Source organism: Argiope bruennichi, chromosome 3 (genome assembly GCF_947563725.1).
Source record: "Argiope bruennichi chromosome 3, qqArgBrue1.1, whole genome shotgun sequence".
NCBI classification, from domain to species: Eukaryota; Metazoa; Arthropoda; class Arachnida; order Araneae; family Araneidae; genus Argiope; species Argiope bruennichi.
The window spans coordinates 14,361,205-14,381,508 of NC_079153.1; the positions used below are offsets into that span (position 1 = coordinate 14,361,205).

At 29.0% G+C, this 20,304-nt stretch overlaps 1 protein-coding gene across 1 annotated transcript in view; it reads left to right on the plus strand.

The window, feature by feature from the left end:
* Window positions 1-20,304, plus strand: part of LOC129963375 (nephrin-like) — a 557,730-nt gene that overhangs the window by 388,315 nt on the left and 149,111 nt on the right. Inside the window, exon 3 of the mRNA XM_056077710.1 lies at window positions 19,095-19,205. Coding sequence (XP_055933685.1) covers window positions 19,095-19,205 — 111 coding nt within the window. The remainder of the gene's footprint in view (window positions 1-19,094; window positions 19,206-20,304) is intronic.

Genomic DNA, 20,304 nt, shown 5'->3' on the forward strand with positions numbered 1-20,304 from the left:
ATTTTATTTGTAAAATTATGTTTATAAATGGTAAAAGTACACAGCTTTTATTATTTAATTAAAATGTTATTAAAATTGAGTTTCTAGTCACACACATTTTAAATTCTAATATATTAAGGAGTTTAACCCGTAACTGAAAACATGAATTTGCTCAAGCGGTCAGAGACATGGAGTCAATATGACGCAATTGTCATTTTTCTTTTTTGTCTTTTGTAAACAGCATTGGAATTTATTTTGGAGACACAATACATTCTGGAAATCATGTAGTCACCAAACAATAAAAAACATTAAATGTTGGAAAGATGTTATAAGAAAACCCTAAACAACCTTTTAATGAGTATTTACTTCATTTAGATATTACGGAATTGCACTAATGTTAATAAATGCTAGAATTTAACAAACAAAAATCAAGAATACAATATTTTAAAATATTATTTTAAGGATGTTTCTTTATTATTTTTGCATTATTAAAATTAAAAGCAATTTCAGAGACATTAAGTCAATGACACCATAAACAACAACAAAATCTTTGAAAAAAGAATAATTCGGTTATACGCACGTGTTCATAACAATTTTGCTAACATACTGTTGAAATAACAACTTGAAGGTACTAACTAGATTATTTTATTCGAAGACCAAATACCACGTGATAATCTGAGCTAATGAAGAGCGCGGAATAATTTTGATTTTCATCTCCAAGTACGGGCTAAGAGAATTAATTGCGAGACCAATAAACTTAATCTAAGAAAAACTTGAAAAAAATTTATATAAATTATTGTATAAGACTTCTGTTTACATGTGTAAATAGTAATATCGTATGCAAGAATATGTCAAATAATTTGAAATAGTACGAATTCTTTGATATGGTCAGATTATTTGGTTAGAATTTATCACATTATTTGTCCATTTGAGAAATTCAGTAATTCACTGTAGAAGAAATAATCTTTATGGGAATCTTAACGCAGTATACAGTCGACCCTCGCTTAATAAACACCTTCGTATAACGATTGATGCGCATAATGTGCAGAATAAAGTAAAAAAGTGACTCGCTTAACAAGTGATGTTTCGAAAAAGAAGTTGTGTGGAAACACCTTGACGACACTGGCTGGATTAGCATGTGTCCTTCTGCTTTAAGAGTTTGTTTGAAGAGAAAGCTTATATCTACATGGAAAAAATTTTGATCCGTCGGTGTTGTCTAGAGCGAATTCAAGGGATTTGAACAAGTGCCTGTGCTGTTTTAATCGTCCAAATTTTGTCATTGGCCAAGTGTATGGGACAAAAGGCGTATATCAGGGACATCGATGAGCTACTGAATGAACATAACCAGAACATAGCTTCGAAAAGTTTACGGAGGTACATTCTGTTGCATTGAAAAAAAAAATGTGGAATAGATTTTGTCCTGAGAAGAAGAAATAATAGACAACAATTTTCTGGTGAAATAAGGGAGATCGTGCAACGTCTATGTAAAAGCATCACCCTAATAAGTCAGAAAGCTATGTACTATAAAATTCATTTAACGATAATGCTGTGTCTCATTAGACGATATTAATATGTGAGACTTAGCCTAACACAAATGTCTCTAGCTAAGTTTCTCTCTATAAAACAAGTATGCAATATAAATAATAAGTTACATTATTATAAATTAGTATATATATATATTTGAAATAGAACACATTATCCTTTTTTGCATGGATTCCTGTGGAAGAAATTGTTTCTCTTAGCGAGCGTTTCGCATTGCGAGTAAGATTCGGAAACAAATTATGATCGCAAAGCGAGGTTCCGCTGTATTTCTATCACTACTACAACTAATATTAAAGGAGAAAGCACGTGTTTGTAGTTGAAAGCCCTACAAGGACAGTTACGTACCTAAAGCTACTAAATTTAGCAAGGGTTTATTTTAGTGAGTAGGATATTGTACTTCGGACCGAATCTTGAAAGAAATTTGAGATAATTAAAAATTAACCGTCATTCAATGGATTTCTACCATAATTTCCAAAAATATTACAACGGACAAATAATTTCCTTAATCAGATATAAAAATAGATGTTGCAATCAGAAGTGATAGTACTTATGTTTTGTGGCAGCGTGAAATTTCTAATCTCTGTATTTTGTTGTTACTTATGGTACTTGTTATAAACAAGCTTTGTGACGAAGCGATTTTAAGCCGATTTCGTGCAGAATCGTCTGAGGGTAAATGCCCCTGAGCATGCGAGGGCAGAAGTCAAACTTCCAGCTCATATGAAGATGAAATTCACATACTCGCTTGCACAACCTCTTTTTACATGGGTGCTCTTTCACACACCTCACAGATAGAACACAGGGTAACGAACAATCATGCCAGAACAAGGACTCGAACCCGGGACGCCCAGATCACGAGAAAGATGCGCTATCCGTAGGCCAGGAAGCCGGTCTCTTTCTATGTAAATCACGCATTCAAACTTTCTATAACGAGATTAATGTTTTCAGCATTGCATTGAAATCTTATCAACTGTAAAAAAATATTACTATTAAATAAAATATTAAATAATTATTAAATAAAATATTATAAAATATTAATAAATATTATTAAATAAAATAGTGGGACTCGAAAATTCTTGTTATATACGTAGCAAGTTTCTCCAATGTTTTTTTTGTTTGTTTGTATTATGTTATGCAGGAACACTATCATGGGAATGTAATTTTATTTCAAGGATGTTTATTTAGGCACTATTTAGCTTTCAGGTATTAGACGAGTGTTTTATGAAGTCTCTATTTAATTTCATCGTTTCCCTTTTCTACGATTTATTTTATTTAAAACTCGTTTTCATAAAAATTGTAGACACATACAAATTCCTGATTTCTGACTATTTTACTGATAATGAAAACATCAGGTTTAAAGTTCTAGGAGCATTTCTAATGAAAATAAAAATATAATCTGAGTAACAGTGCTCTTGATACTTTTTTCTAAATATTTGTCCACTGGCAAATTAATAACTATCGAGATAATTACGATTAAAGAAGTGACATTTAACATGACACTGAATTAAAAGTGTGCTTTTTAAAAATATATTAGTTTTCCACTCTTTGAATTAATCTTTTTCCGTTGTTTCAGATCAAAAAACGTTAAAGACATTTTCGTAGTTTAACAATCAAATAACTGTTTCATTTAAATTAAATTGTAATTCTTTATGAGAAAACTTTCTGGGAGTAGATATAAGAAAAATTGCTTGCGATAATTCATAATGTAATTAAATATGAACTTAAAAATAGAAAATAATAAAAATTAAAAACAATGTTTTGAAAAAAGTTTTGAAACAATTTTAAATAGTAAACATCGAAATAGATTAATTTTGACCAAAAGCACGATGATAAAAAAAATATTATAAAGACTTCTGGATATAACACTGCGAAAAAATTAAAGTGCAATGAATATAATAAAAAGGGTAAATCTTAAATATTTTTTAAATAATAAAAATAGCTTCTAAAATGATTCAAATTTAATTAATTTAGAGTATTTCCATTAGCACCTCACACCTTTAAGACTTGGTTTTAGCTGCCATACTTTTAATTAAGTAATTACTATCCTACTTATTACACTAAAAAAACCGAGTTTTCAAAACAGTTTTTAATTTATCGATTTCATTTTGGAAATGAACGCCAATTTTTCAAGAAAACTTTTAAAGAAATATATTTTCTCATTATTTAAGACATTCGTACTTACTTTGTATATTACTTAAAGTATATTTTTTTGCCTATTTAATTCGTTTTATATATTCTTGTTATCATATAAGGGATTTATAATACTTTTGCCGTCATAGTTATCGATTTTTATTTAAGATTTATTATTTAAGAATTAAAGAGAATTTTGCTGCTAGAACATTATTGAGTTTTCACTTACATGTATCGTCTCTACTTATAAACTGGATCTTTCTCTTCTAGATAAGAAATCCCGACTTGTATTGACTTTTTCCAACTTACACAAGCGCTGAACAAATATTTTGTTTCAAGAAAAAGCAGATTTTAAAGTTCGAAAGTAGTTTTATTGGAAATTTATTCGAAATTCTTCTCTTATCATTTTATCCCGAGGCTAATCTATGCTAAAAGCACTGTTTAGATCTTTAAAATAATTCTTTAAATAAGAATCATCCAAGGTTGTTTCTGTTAAAACAAATCTTGTAATTTCCATTAAACCCTTCCGGTCATTAAAATAGATTCATTGTTCTGTCTCTTTAGGATTTGTTACATTTTTAATTGACATCCTTTTCAGTCAAAGCAATTATCTCGCCAGATAACAACTACGTGTAACCTTAGAATCCGTTATTGGAATTGCACCAGCGGTAATAATTCATAAAAATTAATTGTAAGTTTAAAGTGCCCTGATAGGAGAAGGGTGCTTTTAAGGGTTAAATTATAATTAACGATAAATAAGTATAAATGATTCTAATCTTAGTTTCTTAGTGTGAATGCCCGCAGAATATACTAGAAATGAATCTGATACCCCTTGCATTATATGAAATATAGATTTACATATACTAAGGCGAAGTAATGATTCTTAATAAATTTAGTTTATCCATTAACAGCATAATTTATATTCTGCTCTCTAGGAATGCTTGCAGTAAACATCTAGAGCCATGGATCTTTGTTTACTGCTGTGCTTACAGAATTAATGAACATAGCTCTAGACTAAATAGACTTTTAAACTTATTTGAAGTGGTATTCAGAGAATACGCATTTTCTTGCAAGTCTATCATATATCTGACAATCCAAAATACTAGGAAAAAAAATCCAGAGAATTGATTTTTTAAACATTGTAAATCGTACGTAATTGGTATTTTTATCGTGTTTAATATAATTTTTTTTAAATAGAAGTTATTTTGTTGCCATTTGTGTCATCCCCTTAACTGCTTTAGTTTTTTTATTATCTAATAAGATGACACTTTCTATTTTGGGAATATTTCCTTATTTTGATTTAAATGGAAATCCATGGAATACTTGACTTATCTATGTATTCGAAGTAATTTAATATTGAATTATGACCGCTATGAATGGTTTAATTTTTGCTTACAACTATCAAAATTAGATAAATCTATAAACGTATGGCACTTAAGCAAAACAGTTAATCGGTTAATATTGATGGTAAAAAATGGTTGTGGAGTTGTGCAGAATTGTGGTCTCTGAGATAAAGAACCCCAAATTCAAAGACCATTGTCATTTAATATTCACCTTAGTTATGTGTGTCTGTTATCGTAAAAGCCCGAAAGCCGTTAATGTTCAGATTCGCTAGCTAATGAGCAGATTAACTGCATTTATATATTACGATTATTCACATTTTTTAGCTTCAGTATTTATTTGTAAGTTTGTTGTAAAGATGTTAAATGCTTTTGATGCGAACACATTATCACAAATATATACATAATATATATTGTAATAAATTAATATGTAATTAAATTTTAAAAATAAAAAAATGGAAGAATTAAGCCTAAGGCATTATCATGCAAAGATTAATCAGACCAAAAATCTTACTCATTTTATTCCGGCGTTCCGTCAAGACATGAACTCAGGTATGACAAAGGGTTATGCATAATTTTCACGTTCATATGAAGACTGTCTATAAAGATTTATATTATATTATATATATATATATATATATATATATATATATATATCATTAAAGAATGCACATTTATTAGCCTCCAATTTGATGTAATTAATCCGCCAATTTGTCTGAATTTAATTTCAACCATAAAATTTAAACTTAGTGAAACATAATTTCTAATAGAAGAAGGAAACATCGATAGTGTTGAACTCTGTACATTCTCTATAATTACAAAATACAAAGATTTTTATCTTTATTTCGATAATATAATGCTGTCAATCAAATATGTAATGTTAATATCTTTCTATGGGTTTCATGGGTTCAAAATTACATACAGATGCAAAAATTTAAAATAAACATCAGTTATGGAATTGGTAATTCCGTTTAACTTGCTAATATTTTGAGTTCTGATGTTTTCACATACAAATGGACTGATCGACAGATGAACTTCTTGTAAGCGATTTCTTCTGAGATTCATGGTAATATTTTGTTTCTACAAGCCTAAATATTTTGATATTAAAGCAAAGTAAGTTCCTTTCATTCTTCAAAAACGGATAGTCTGTTGACTCTCGGATTCGAAAACATTCCGCATGCTCATTCTGAAGGAAGCGTTTATTTCTTTAAAAAAAAGGGTGAGGGGAGATATGAAATGTGATGCGATACTTATTTTAGCAATAGGGTGAATTGAGATTATTCGTAAAATTAGGAAACGTAATAAACGTCCATCTTTTTTGCACTACTCCTTAGCGAAGTGCAATCATTCAAAAGTGTTAGTCTCGAGATTCTGAGACGAACAGAAATTCTAAAATGTATTACTGATCCAAAATTGTTTTAAAACCTGACGATCAATCATAATTTTGAGATCGAATCTTTTTATAATTACGATATCTTCTCCCTGTTTTACTTCATATACCAAAAATTAAAAGTATTTTTCCAATAGAATATTGGGACCACCAAGGCCTAGAGGTAAGATCTGGGCTTTGAAACCGCAGGGTTCGAGATTGCAAGAGCTATAATATAGATGAAACGCTGTATAAGCGGCTTGGCGCACTCTAAATATCTCGGTATCAAATATTCTCTTGTGTTATAAGCATGGAAATTAGGAGATGAACGTGCTATTTCAGATCCCATCTTCATCTTCTGATTCCAGTTCAAAATCATCAAGCCTGTCCCAAAATGACTCTAATATTGCTTTAAAATGGAAGATTAATATAACCTAACTAATCCAGTTAGCTATCTACTACTCTAATTAAATACTTCTAAGATGGTTACTCTGAATAATGCGACTCTAATTGTGTAAATTTCTCACATTCTATTTTCTAGGGAATCTACTAGGTCTTGGCGCTTGTGGCTAGCGAAGTCATACAATTTTACTTTATGTTAATATCCTGCAAGATGCCACATGTGAAATCTCAGATATAGTGAGCTCTATTATCAACATCGCAGAAACTATCTTTGAAGGTCAAAGAAACTGAACTCACTCTACTTGCAGTATCTCAAGCATTGAGCAGAACCTTTTAAACTTAGAAAGACATTCTAGGACTTGAATAGTAAAGCTGCCAAATGGAATATAAGAAATTTGTAAAATTGGCAGTAAATAGTGACTAAGATATTGTCACTTTTTTGACACTATCTAAGAAACAACTAGTTTACTAGAGCTGTAGATTACCTGTTATAAGAATACCTGGAATATATTACTTGTTACAAGAATACCTTACAAATTTAGTATAAGAAATTATAAGTTAAGGGAATCGTAATTTTAGTGGCATCGTTTTAGAAATAGCTTAGTAGAACCGTGGATTATCTGTTACAAGAATATTTAATTATTTTTTTTCTTCAAAAATCTAACGGCATTCAGATATTTTGATACAGTATTGAAACATTTATTTACATATCAATTAACATGAACCCAAAACAATTTTTGCTTCGAAACGAATGTATCGCCTATTTAAAATTCCTTTTACGTATTTAAAGCAATGGAAAGGTAAGCATCTTAATTTCACGATGTTGATCAGGGAATTACAACAGTTTATTTAAGTAGTCATCAGAACAGAATCATTACTCAGATAATTACATGCAAGTTTGTTACATAATTTATGAACAAAACTAACCAACTCTCTCCTTCTTAAGTTGCATTTATGCTTTAGTAATAAGGGCAAATGGGAAACAAATAAAATGGAACCTAATGAGGAAGCATTAAGTGCTCCATCGTCGCGTTCGGTGAAGTTTCATTTTTGTAATAAGCGGAATTAAGATTACGTGATATTTCAATTTGCTCAGCTAACATTAGCTTTAGTAAACATTTAAGGTCTATCGAGACAACATCTAAAACGAATTACTTTGTCAAAACATGAGTCGGTATTTTAATTAGTGTAAAACAGTGCTTTTAATTAACAAGTGAGAAACACTTAATCTAAAGCGGCTTTAGAGTTCCCGTGATTTACGATTTTCCCTAAGCAGACTGAATAATGAGAAAGTAACAAAAGAAAAGCTATAAACTTGCTTGTAAAGAAAACATAAACAGTCAACGTTTATCTTTTCGTTAACTCAGGTAAAATAAGTTTTATAAGCTCTTTTCTGTGAAATGACCCGATAGGAATTTTAATGCATTATTTAGCATTAAAAATTAGAAGGAACTTTTAGAATAAAGCGAAATCAAATTATATTTTCCTTTGATAACAAAATTTGTAATACTTCAAGCACTATCATTTCATGATTTATACACATCATTCCACTTAATAATAAATGCTATCATGTAATAAACACCATTTATCAAACCAAAGTGTTACAAATGATAAGACGAAGCATTTTAGCTAAGTATTTCATCTACAATATGCCTGTCTTCTTGTGTTATTTAAAAACAATTTTTTATTTTAATACAATGTAAGATGAAAGCTGTCACATATTTTGAGTAGACAGATCTTATAGAAAAGCTATCTTTTCATCTTTTCCGCAAAAACCCATGAAAAGATATATTTTAATTACTTAAATAGAACGCAGAAAACATAATTTCTTCCTTGTTTAAATGAATAAAACCGAATAACATTGAACTATAAAATCAAACGCAAACTTCATTTTCATTTTCAATTTATAAAAATTCCAGGAACTATTTCCTTATTGTAAATGAATATATTTTCTTTCTTTCTTTCTTTATTCATTTATTTATTTATTTATTGCAGTAAATAGGATGCATAAGAACAAGGAGCATCAAATAAACTAATTAAATATTCGTTAAATTCTATAGCAAATAAGAAGCATAAAAATGAGTATCAAATAAAGGAATTAAATATTCATTAATTTCTGTAGTAAATAAGAAGTATAAAAAGTCAGTACCAAACATACAAATTAAATATCCGTAAATTTCTGTAATGAATAAGTCGCACAAAACTGAGTATCAAACAAATTAAATATCCGTTATTCTGTAGTAAATAAGAGGGGCGTACATTTGAGTATCAAACAAATTAAATACCCGTTACGCTGTAGTTAATAAGAGGGGCGTACAACTGCGTATCAAACTAATTAAATATTCCTTAATTTCTGTAGTAAATAAGAAGCACGAAAAATGAGTATTAAAGAAACTAATGAGCAAGCAATGCACAAAAATATACCGACAATTACAGATAGTGTAACTGAGAGCAGGACAGTTGGTTACCTCAAAAATACAAACCCAATATTGTCTCTTCTCAGATTCTCCTGCTGAGGAAGCGTTGATTTTACGAGTATGGAAATCTATAGAATTTTAGAAGTTGTATTTTGTGTGAAACACAGTAACTCTGATTATCAGCGTATAATTTAAACCATAATTTAGCTTTAAAGATTTTTAACTTCACAACTTAAAAATTTAAAACATCTATTATATGACTTCGATGCTATGAAAATATTATAAATATCATCATATAATTAATTCGGAACTGAAGAAAGATTTTTCGTAGATGATTTTCATAGCAATTTTATGAAACTTTTCGCCTCAACTTATCCAAATTTGTCTCGACATAAGTTAATACAATAAAAAAATAATTACAATTATTTAAATTAGTATAGTAAAATTTTTAAGTAATTAAGTTTTTTATTGAAGAAATGAAATGCGAGAATGGCAACAACAGCTAAATCACAAACGTAATAAAAAAAAATTGAAATATGAGTTGTAGTCACAACCGCATGCTTTACATAATATTATTTGTTTTATACTTGTTTAAACCGTAGTAAATGCATATTTACTCTCCTTTGGGTGTACTTATTACAAAAATCAATTAATCTGTGAATACAATAAGTTTTCTACATTAATCTCCTGATATGCATCCATTTATCGTATATTTTATATTGCGCTTAGTATAAGTTAGTGGAAAATATTCAAATAATGGCGCTTTACGTATATATGATTTGGAAAGATAAAGTTTATAGCATGATAACCAAAGAGGAAGTGGGTATGTTATCTTAAATTAACCTTGAATAATCTGTTTTATTCTAATATAATAAGAAATATTCCCTTATTAAATATCGTGGTAGTATCATCTAATTTGCTTGATACCTCACAATTTATGGAAGTTTAGACTTCAATGAGTGATCTTCAGTTAAGCTTACAATCGCTTGACCTAGTTGAAAATGTTCATTGAGAATTGGTTACGTTGAATTTTTGTCCAAGATTAACATCAAAATCATTCTGATCTAAATTATAAACATTAGTTAACCCCTAATATCTTTGTTATTACTCATGGCGGGATTCCTGACTATATTTTTAGATTTATATTATTCAATTCACCAAATTGCCTATGTGAGAATTTTGTAAGTTTTTTTTTTTTTCAATTGTGATCTCGCAGAAGATTTTGACTCTCTTCTTCAAAGGTTGTCCAAGTGCCTATATGGTTAAATGCTCTCTATAAAATTCCTTTCATCTTGAGTAATAGGATAATTTTCCCATATTTGCAATTTAGGACGTTTTACTACTTATTGCATCGTATTATTTGAGTAACCGATTGTTTTTTGCTTCTAATATAACTCTATTCTAAGGCCATCTATGAGCTGATTCCGTCTTTGGACTATGGAATCTAGTCCTACAGTAATGAATAGAGTAAACTCATTATCATGCCATTACTCTATTCACCTGTTATATCTGAACGTAAAGAACCTTGAGTTCAAGAACTTCATGACACGCCTCTAAAATCGGCAAGTTTCGTGTTAGCCGAATGGATCGACCCAGATTATGGACAGATTCGAAACAAAGCAACGTATTATGCAAAACAGCATTCAAATTAGTAATTTCAATAATATTCTAAAAGTATACATAATAAAGTTCTAAATAACGTTAATAACTGTAGATTATTATAAGAGTTGACAAATTAGATATCCGAATAATATTTTAAAAGCATACATAATAATGTTCAAAATAACGTAACTGCAGGTCTTTTATTCTATGTATAAGTAATCAATAATTGGGATTTTGATATTATAAATTTAAATTGAATTCTATGAAAAATCAAGAATTATATATAATGATTAATTTTTATACATTCTAAGAAATTCTCGCAAGATTTAATTAGATCTGAAGTAGAACAGTTATTGAATTCAATGTAATAAGAGTATATAATATAACTTATATTAAACTATTATCGCCAAAAGCTTTATTTGAATTCAACAATCAAACTCAGCTGTTTATAATCCAGGCATTGAATTAATATTTTTGATGGAAATATTTTTAGATTGCATTTAAATAAAGTTAGTAATGACAAATTTACATAAAATTGTGCTTGCCGTCAAATGGCATTGCAGAATAATAAATTATGCGATGAAAAAGTCTTATAATATTCTGGTTATTGCGGAAAGTTACTCTTTTAAAATAAGTATAATATATATACTCTGTTATATACAAATATAATTGTTAAAACATTCAATTTCGAAATTTTGATGAATCTACATAATTTAATTCTTTTTGAGATCAAAAAACGTTTTTTTAATTACTTTGCCTATCCCTGTGATTAAAATTAATAGTTTAAATCAAAACCCCAATAATTTAGACAGATTAAATTTGGTAAATTGGTTTTATCATGAAATTTACAGACATATACCAATATTTAGAACTAATTCATCTGAAGATTGACTTTGGTTGGCTTGTTAATTCTGGTGCATATCAAAGCAAATACTTGAAATTGCTGTAAGTTGAATGGGTAGATTTTAATATACTTTTAAAGTTGTATATAATAGTCATTGTAATATTATAATAATAATTATAATTTTTATATAATAATCATTGATCAACATAAAATGCTGTATTCATAGATCGGTGGTAGTTATCTCAAATGTATAGTTGATTATCTTTAAAATAACAGAAAAATGAAATTAAAATACCCCTAATTTCTCAATTCATTCATAGAAACGAATTTGTATAAATGTGTCACAGCTCTTATTGTAAATGGATATGGATCAAAAGTGGACAGATATTGTTGTGATTGAATGCATGGTGTTTATATTTATATCGGCATAACTAACAAATTTATTTTTGAAATTCAAAATTACATATTTAAGTTTAAGTAATAGAAATTATTCAAAATTTAGAAATCAAATTTTTTCGATTGCATTGCTTCAGTGTATATCACTCGTGAGCAAGTTTTAAAAAATCAAATTCCCGTCCTTTTCCTAGAAAATAGTTTCTAAGTTACCGCATTTGAACCACTTCGAGCTAAAAAATGAGAACTATTTGTGTCAGCCATCAGCTGGACAAACTTTTTATATCAGCGAAATATCAGAGCTCTTTCAACAGTTTTTTCTACAGTAAATCTAATCTTTATTTGAATCTCTCTACCGTCGACTTGAAATATTTCATTTTCTGGCTGAACTTCCAGGAGAATGTATTTCCGAATCGTATAAAATCATCTGTTACCTATTTCTTTCCGTTAATGACAGTAATTTCACTTTTCTCCGCTCCATTTAGTTCACAAATGTCATCTCCGGAAGAATCGGGAATCCGAAAAAATAGAAAAGAAATTCTTATCTTTTACCTCATTGAGCGAGATTTTTTCCTCCTTTTATATTATGAATTTCGCAAAAAAAAGAGTTATAAAAATTCTATACGGCAATTTATGATTTTGTACAGTTTGAAGACTTAATAAATAAATGCAAGAGAAAGAAGTATGAAATAATAGAGTTCTTTATTTTATTGTATTTGGAACTGCCTCTTTCTTTTAACTTAATATGTTTCCTGTAGGCAGCCAAAGAATTTCATAATTATTTTTAATTTTTTAATCTGATGTTCTAAATACACTATTTAATACTTCCAGAATTTAGTAATTATTTTAATTAAACTTTGATTCTGTACCTGTGGTGATAATTTGCTGAAAATTATTAAAAAAAATGATGGAATCAAAGACAAAAAACAGTAATATATTTTTATTTCCTCAATAAAAATAAATTCCTAGAAAAAAGAAAAGCCTTTTTTTAATATATGGGCACTTTTTATTTATTACTATTACTTATACTTACAGAAACATGTGGATTTTTAACTGCTTAAAAAGTTTTTTAAACTTTTCAATGAAAAATAAAATAAGAAAATTTTTAGATTTTTAAATACACTATTTAATACTTTCAGAATTTATATATCTTTAAAGTAATTGTTTTAATTAAACTTTGATTCTCTACTTGTGGTGCCAATTTGCAGAAAATTTGAGAAAAAAACTTGATTGGGTCAAAGACTAAAAATAGAAAATCAATACGTTTTAGTTTCCCAATAATAATAAAAGCTTTATAAAAGCCTTTTTTTTTAACGGATGGATATATTTTACTTATTACTATTACTTATACTTACAGATACTTATGGAATACTTAAATGTTCAGAAATGTGATTTTAAAATCTCAGTCTTTTGAAAATAAACTTTTATTTTCCTTTCAAAATAAAAGTTAAAATTTGTAAAGCAACTGTATTTTTAAATAATATGGTATTTTATATAAAACATTCACTTATAATTTTTCACTCTTTTTGATTTTGTTCTTTAGAATTACTTTTTTTTCCCTAATTTTTTTTATGATACTTATTTGCTTTTTTTTTTTTACTGAAAGAAGAAAATGTATCACTTAAATATAAAACTTTTTAAGACAAAAAAATTCTTTGTAACCAGATCTCAAAATGAACTTTTAGTTTTAAAAGTACACAAAAAAGTTTGAAAGTACACAAAATGTAAAGTTTAAAAGTGCACAAAAAAGTTTAAAAGTGCACAAAAAAGTTTAAAAGTGCACAAAAAAGTTTAAAAGTACACAAAAAAGTTTGAAAGTACACAAAATGTAAAGTTTGAAAGTACACAAAATGTAAAGTTTGAAAGTACACAAAAAAGCGCTATAAAGATAAACTTACGACATTCTGGAATTTCTTAAAATAATCTATTTCATTTTAATGAGCTTCAAACAATTCCATGGAGAAATTATAGTAAAAATTCGTTTGCAAGTTTATTCAACGAGAAAAATTCTGAGTGACAATTAATTTAAAAAAAAAATCCTACAATAAGGATGAAATAGCTTTGTATTATTCCAAATAAATTCTAATTTCGCCTCATGCTTTCCTATTAATCATCTTCTTAGCCTTTCCTTTGAATTAAATTGCCAATTTTGTTAGCACGCTGGCTCACATTCGTGCATTACACGTCGACAAGAGGCCAAAATTAACAAGGGTGTTAATGGATGATTGAGACGTTTAATCTTGCGAATTGGATTGGGCCATTCGTCTTCATCATCTTTGCCGCTGCACTCCAAAGGCCTCCCCTATCCAACGCCCACGTGCAACCGTATTTTGAACAGCAATTCTTTTCATTTCCTTTTTCACAAGTAAATAATTTTGATCCATTACTTCGACCTTTGCTCATTTGGAATTTTTTTTCATTCCACTTTGTATGACCTTTGATATAAATGTATAATGAAGATATTGCTGACGTAGAGAGAGTTAAAAGAGATAACTTAATAATTTAACTGCCGTTCCCAAGTATCAACCATGTGCTTATTAATTGTATTTTTCTTTTCCCTATACGAAGTATGATAATATAAATATTTGTTTAAAAAAAAGTAATATTTGTTTAATTTGAACAGTATAAACTTTCTAGGATAGAAAAATTCCTTTTTATTTAGAATTATGTTTATCTGTCAACTCTGTAAAGCAGTCTACAGTAAACTAGATGATTGAAATTTGGTATGAGTTCATTGCAAAATATTTCAATCTCTATCAAATTTTGAATGGAAAATTTCAGCAATAATTGCGTCTCTTCTTGTGCTAGATAACTCATAAATTCCATAAGCTAAATAAATGAAATTTGGTATACAGTTTTATCATCTGAATTGCATATCTGTACGAAATTTTAAGCCTAATCCATCAGTTAATGGGCATAATCGAATAAAATGAGCTATTATTATTTATCATTGATTAATTTAAATTAAAACAATTTAAATTAAATATTTTATTTATAAGTATTCTGTTATATTTAGCTCATAGCTCTGACGTTCTATTAATTTAATTCAACCATTCAAGTTAGAAAGTTTTCATTTAATAGAAAACTTAACTTTTCTAGAGATTGAATATAATAATATGAAATTTAGCTCATTGAATTTGTGGTGTATTTCTGATTATTTTTCTTTTTATACTATTTTTATATAATTTACAGTACATATCTCGCTTCGAAATTGTGCAAGAGAAGAATTAATTTCTTCTCATTATTTACTAAAAATTGTCATATTTCCCTGAATATTAAAAAAAAAATTATTCTGCATTCTAAATAATGTTCAGATGATTTGTTGTCAAATTTCCTATGAGTTTCCGATAATTTGGTAGAAACTGAACGTTATAAACAAAAACATAGATATTTTTTTTTAGATTAGATATTTTTTTAAATAATATATACCAGATATTAGAGTTACTTTTAGAAAGACCCGCGAAAATCATTGCATACATCAAACAAAACCACTGATGAAAGTTGTAAATCATTATCAGTTTTCCGTGAAACAAGTGCAGTCAAAATCAATGTCTTTTCATTCATTCTCTTTAACTCCTTGCACTCGGAAAATTAATTCGATGCAAAATTATTCATCTAATACAAGGGCTTGTTTATACTGTTTCGAAAAATAAATGTAAATGTTTCAAGTTGAATTTTCCCGAAAAGTAAATTTACATCTTTTTACTATTGTATAGGTATTTTTAACAATCAAAATTAAATAAATAAATAAATAAAACATCAAAAGGATCCACCGTCTTGACCATGAGTCACCTCTCGAGTGCAGAGGGTTAATATTCTTTTGATTGAAACTTCATAGTACATAACAATTAAAATATATTTAGGTTGTGGGTTGATCTTGCCCAGTGTGAATTGTTTGAATGATTGATACATTATTGACAGACGTAGTAGGCTATATGAGATAAAAATGACACCTGTTTGACAGAAAAAAATGAGTTTTATTGAGATTTTGGGTACAAAAGGGAAAAAAACACAATTAGTGCATATGAGAAATACAAATAAAAAAAGGTGTTTCTTTAAAAGAAAATCATTTTTAGTAAAAGATATGGTTTCCCCGGACAGCCAGCAAAGTTGAACACCTTTGAGGCATCAAATAAATGAGGCTATTAACGAGGGGCTGGTGCATTCTGTCTCACTCCTCCAGAAGACTTCTTTCTTGTTCTTGGAGAGTTTGTGTTGGAGGGAGGCGCCCAGTAATTCGTCTGCCTAGAATGTCCCAAACATGCTCGATTGCGTTCATGTCCGGAAAACACATTCGTATGATTCCTTCCTCCAAAAGGAAATCATTCACCAAGTTAGCCCGATGTGGTCTGCAATTGTCGTCCATTAACATGAAATCATCTCCAATTTCTGCAGCATAAGACTACAGTAGGTCTCATGATCCCATCCCTATATCGGCGACCTGTCAGAGCTCCATTTCGAATCATATGGAGATCGATGTGCCCATCAATGGAGATGCCAGCATAGACTATCACTTAGACGCCATATCTTACACTTTAATGCACGAACGCAGGATTGTTTCTAGTGCCACGTTCCATCCAGATGAAAATACGTCTTTTATCAGGATGAACAGAAAATCGGGACTAGTCAGAGAAAATAATATTGCACCATTCATTTCTCCTGCAGTTCATATGCTCTGTCGTTCACTCCCTGCGGGCGCGACAGTGTCTTGCTGTTAAAATGACACACATCACTGGTCGGCGAGCATACAGATCTATAGCGTGAAAGTGATTCGGACAGTTTGTATCGAAACTGTGGTGCCAGTAGGCGAGTGAAGATGTCGTTGAAGAAGAATGACATTTATATTTCGGTGTCTCTGAGCCGCTAGCGTTAAATAAGTCTTCACTGGGCGTTGTTGCACATCTGCACCCTTGCCCTGATCTTCGGCCTGCATTTCCAGTGCTCAAAAAACGATTTCAGATCCTGGAAATCACACTTTGTGAAACTCCAATGGCTTCTGGTACTTCGGCTTGTGTTTGGCTCCCCTCTAACCGGCGAACAACTCTCCAAGCTTTTGATTCGGTTAAATGACTTCGATGTGGCATCGCACTCATCGAAACAACACGCTTACTGAATGTGTATCGTTTTTTTCCGCTTTGACTTACATTAAGTTGAAAGCCAAATCAAATTCACTGCCGCTAACCTGGTTGGTTAATTTTGATCAAAATATGTGTTATTGCGTGTAAACACGATAATTAAAATAAAACACAGAAAGGAGAAAGAATGAAATGTGATTTTAACACACAAAAAATATTCATTTCCATCTTGTTTTGTTCTAAATTGATGTGCGAGAATAGACAATTGAACAGTTGATTCCCACTTTTGAAGGTGCAGCTAATTAGACAGAAAGGAAAAAAGCAGTAAGGATTTTAATAATATAAAATACGCTTTTCTTTGATGTAGAAATTCTGATAATGGTATCCATTAATTGAAAATACTTTTGATTACTGATTATATAATATATATTTATGAATTTATTCATTGTTATCTATTCTGTTTTGCCTTAATGAAAATTCTTTTGTTATCTTTCCGATACAGTAATTAATATTTTCTATCCACATTTCATTATTTTATTTCAATGTTACATTCACTTGCATTTCATTGTATAATCTGACCTCAAATGACTCGATTTACGAAAAGGTATTCAATAAATTTTACAAATACAGTTGAAACAGCTTTATTTGCTTTTTTTTAATTAGAATTTTTTTTAAAGATATTAAGCATATTGAAAAGGAACCGTTCGTTAGTCAGCAGCTTGCTTGCTCAGATTGACTTTTTAGGCTGTTAATTAACTAATATGGAATATATTTTACTTAATAGCATCACCTTCATATTTAATACAATTCAAAAAATATGAAATAAATTAAACCAATTCACTGTAAATTAAAAAAGTGTATATATTAAGAAATAAAAGCTTAAATTAAATCCTACTATCAAGTTAATAATTGGCAAAAGTATGCTATTAAGAGTTTTGATGGATATGTTAGAATTTCAATATAGCATTAAAAACATTATATTTCAAACTAAAATTAAAATTGTATTAAAATTGAGGGAAAAAATGTACGGAAATGAAATTGATACCATTAAAAAAGATAATATTTTGAGGTTTATGATAAGTCAAATATCACTTTTATAGCATTATTGTTCTGAAGCATATGAAAATTAATTTTTATTATGACTCATAATAATTTTAAATTTTGCGACAGTGAAACATATTTTAGCGTTTGATGAAATTTTGTGCTTGAAATATATTCATTGATTTTTTTACAGTTTCTTTTCTTTCACCGAATGCACATTTTGGCAATGCAGCGAGTCATCTCCAGAACATTTCTAGTAATATTTTACGCCTCTATTAATTAGCCAAGTGAAGCTCTGAATTTAGTGTCAATGTAAAAGCAGTCTGCTAGTTTCTTCACATTTGACTCTTGTCATTGGATAATAAATAATAAAAGCAATTATATACCATTTACTTTAACGTTTTATTCAAACAGATAAAGATAGTCATAAATGAAAACAAAAATAAATGAACAATATGTCTATTCTGGTTTATTTTCATTCACGTACAACACTACAAGGCTGTGTTGTATCTACAATGCAAGTTTGCTTCAAATCGTTTTTTTTTTCTTCTTAATTGTTTTTAAACATGTCACCGAGACTCCATCAATTAAAAATATATTCAAAAGCTACAAAAATTTTATTGATTTTTTTTAAATGAAATTATATATTACTATTTTATTAGTCTTATATTATTATTTTATTAGTCCAGTTTCTTTCACTTGTATTGTGTTAAAGTGAAATCAAGCATTATGTTAAAATAGATCTTCTGCGATTACTCTAGCAAGATAAAACGGAATCGTAAAATTTGAATGAAGCGTATATCAAGAACACATACCATTGTTCTATCGAATTTTCTGCTTTTTGTAAGATTCAATAAAAATTCTTTTTTTTTTTATTGAAGTTGTTATTCTTCTTTATCAATATTTATCTAGATCTGTGAGTCAAAGAGATTTCAGCTAACATATCGTTTATTTCTTTTGCAGTGCCTCCGGGCGTGCCCATCGTTAAAGATATAAACGGCGAAGTGCTTTCTGGGATAATAGGACCATACAATGAAGGGGAAGGTCTGCATCTGATCTGCGAAACAGAAGGAGGTTTGTTTTATTTAAATACGAAAACTTATGATGTGCAATTATTCTTTAAAATATTCAGATCTCTCTTTCTTTGTTCAAATAAAGCAAACAATGATTTCCATGAAATAAAATGAAAGTAGAACCCAACTATGTGTTCCGATTGTTGTGTAGTAAAGTTTCCGCCAAGGCGAATTTGATAGAATGGATGTGATCTTCCTTCTAAGAAACCTAATTACAACAAAAGTTTGGTTTAAATTCTTTTTTATTGATTTAATTTCATTCTTGATTTGTCAGTTTTATTCATTAGTACCTATTTTTATTCTCTATTTTTTTTTCTTTTTTTAGGGAATTTGAAATTTTACCAATTTAGTGATATAATATTTCAAAATTATCAATGACTTTTGAAGCATAAATTTAGATTAGTATGAAAGGTTGTACTTGGTATTTTCTGTGGTATATCAATGTCCCCTTGTCCCATACAAAAGGAAAGCAAAAGAAGAGAGTATTTTTTTTTTTTAAATGAGCAAATGTAATTTTATTTTTGAATACGTTGTAACCTTAAGAAGAAAAATGTTATGAAATTAAAGAGTAATATGAATATAAATGTTAGGAGACATGTACATTTATCATGTAGTAAATGTATCATGGTGCAAATGTGTCGTGAAATAACAATTGATAAGATAAATACTTACATAATTTTCATCTACTGAAATATGAAATTAACGAATTCTTGGGTATTAGTTGTGCTAACTTTTTTTACTATGACTGTACAGTAAACCCTCTTGAAGTATATCCAATGATTTATACATGTTGGAAGTTTTTAAATATTTGCTGAATCCTACAACTTCCACAAACTAATGTGTTCGCCTTCTATCCCGATTTCCTTACATTACATTCTTCTCTTGAAATCTTTCAAATTCACATGATATTGATTTAGAAAATAATTCACTACAAGTAACTACCTACAAGTAAGTTGATTTGCATCACTACAACTAGCAGAAAAATTTGAAACTGAGAACAGCTGCTGAGCTCCCGAATTAGAATTACGCTTTTTTGTAACCGTATGGGACTTGATATGCCCATACAGTTACAAAATGATCCTTCTTCTACCATGAATGAT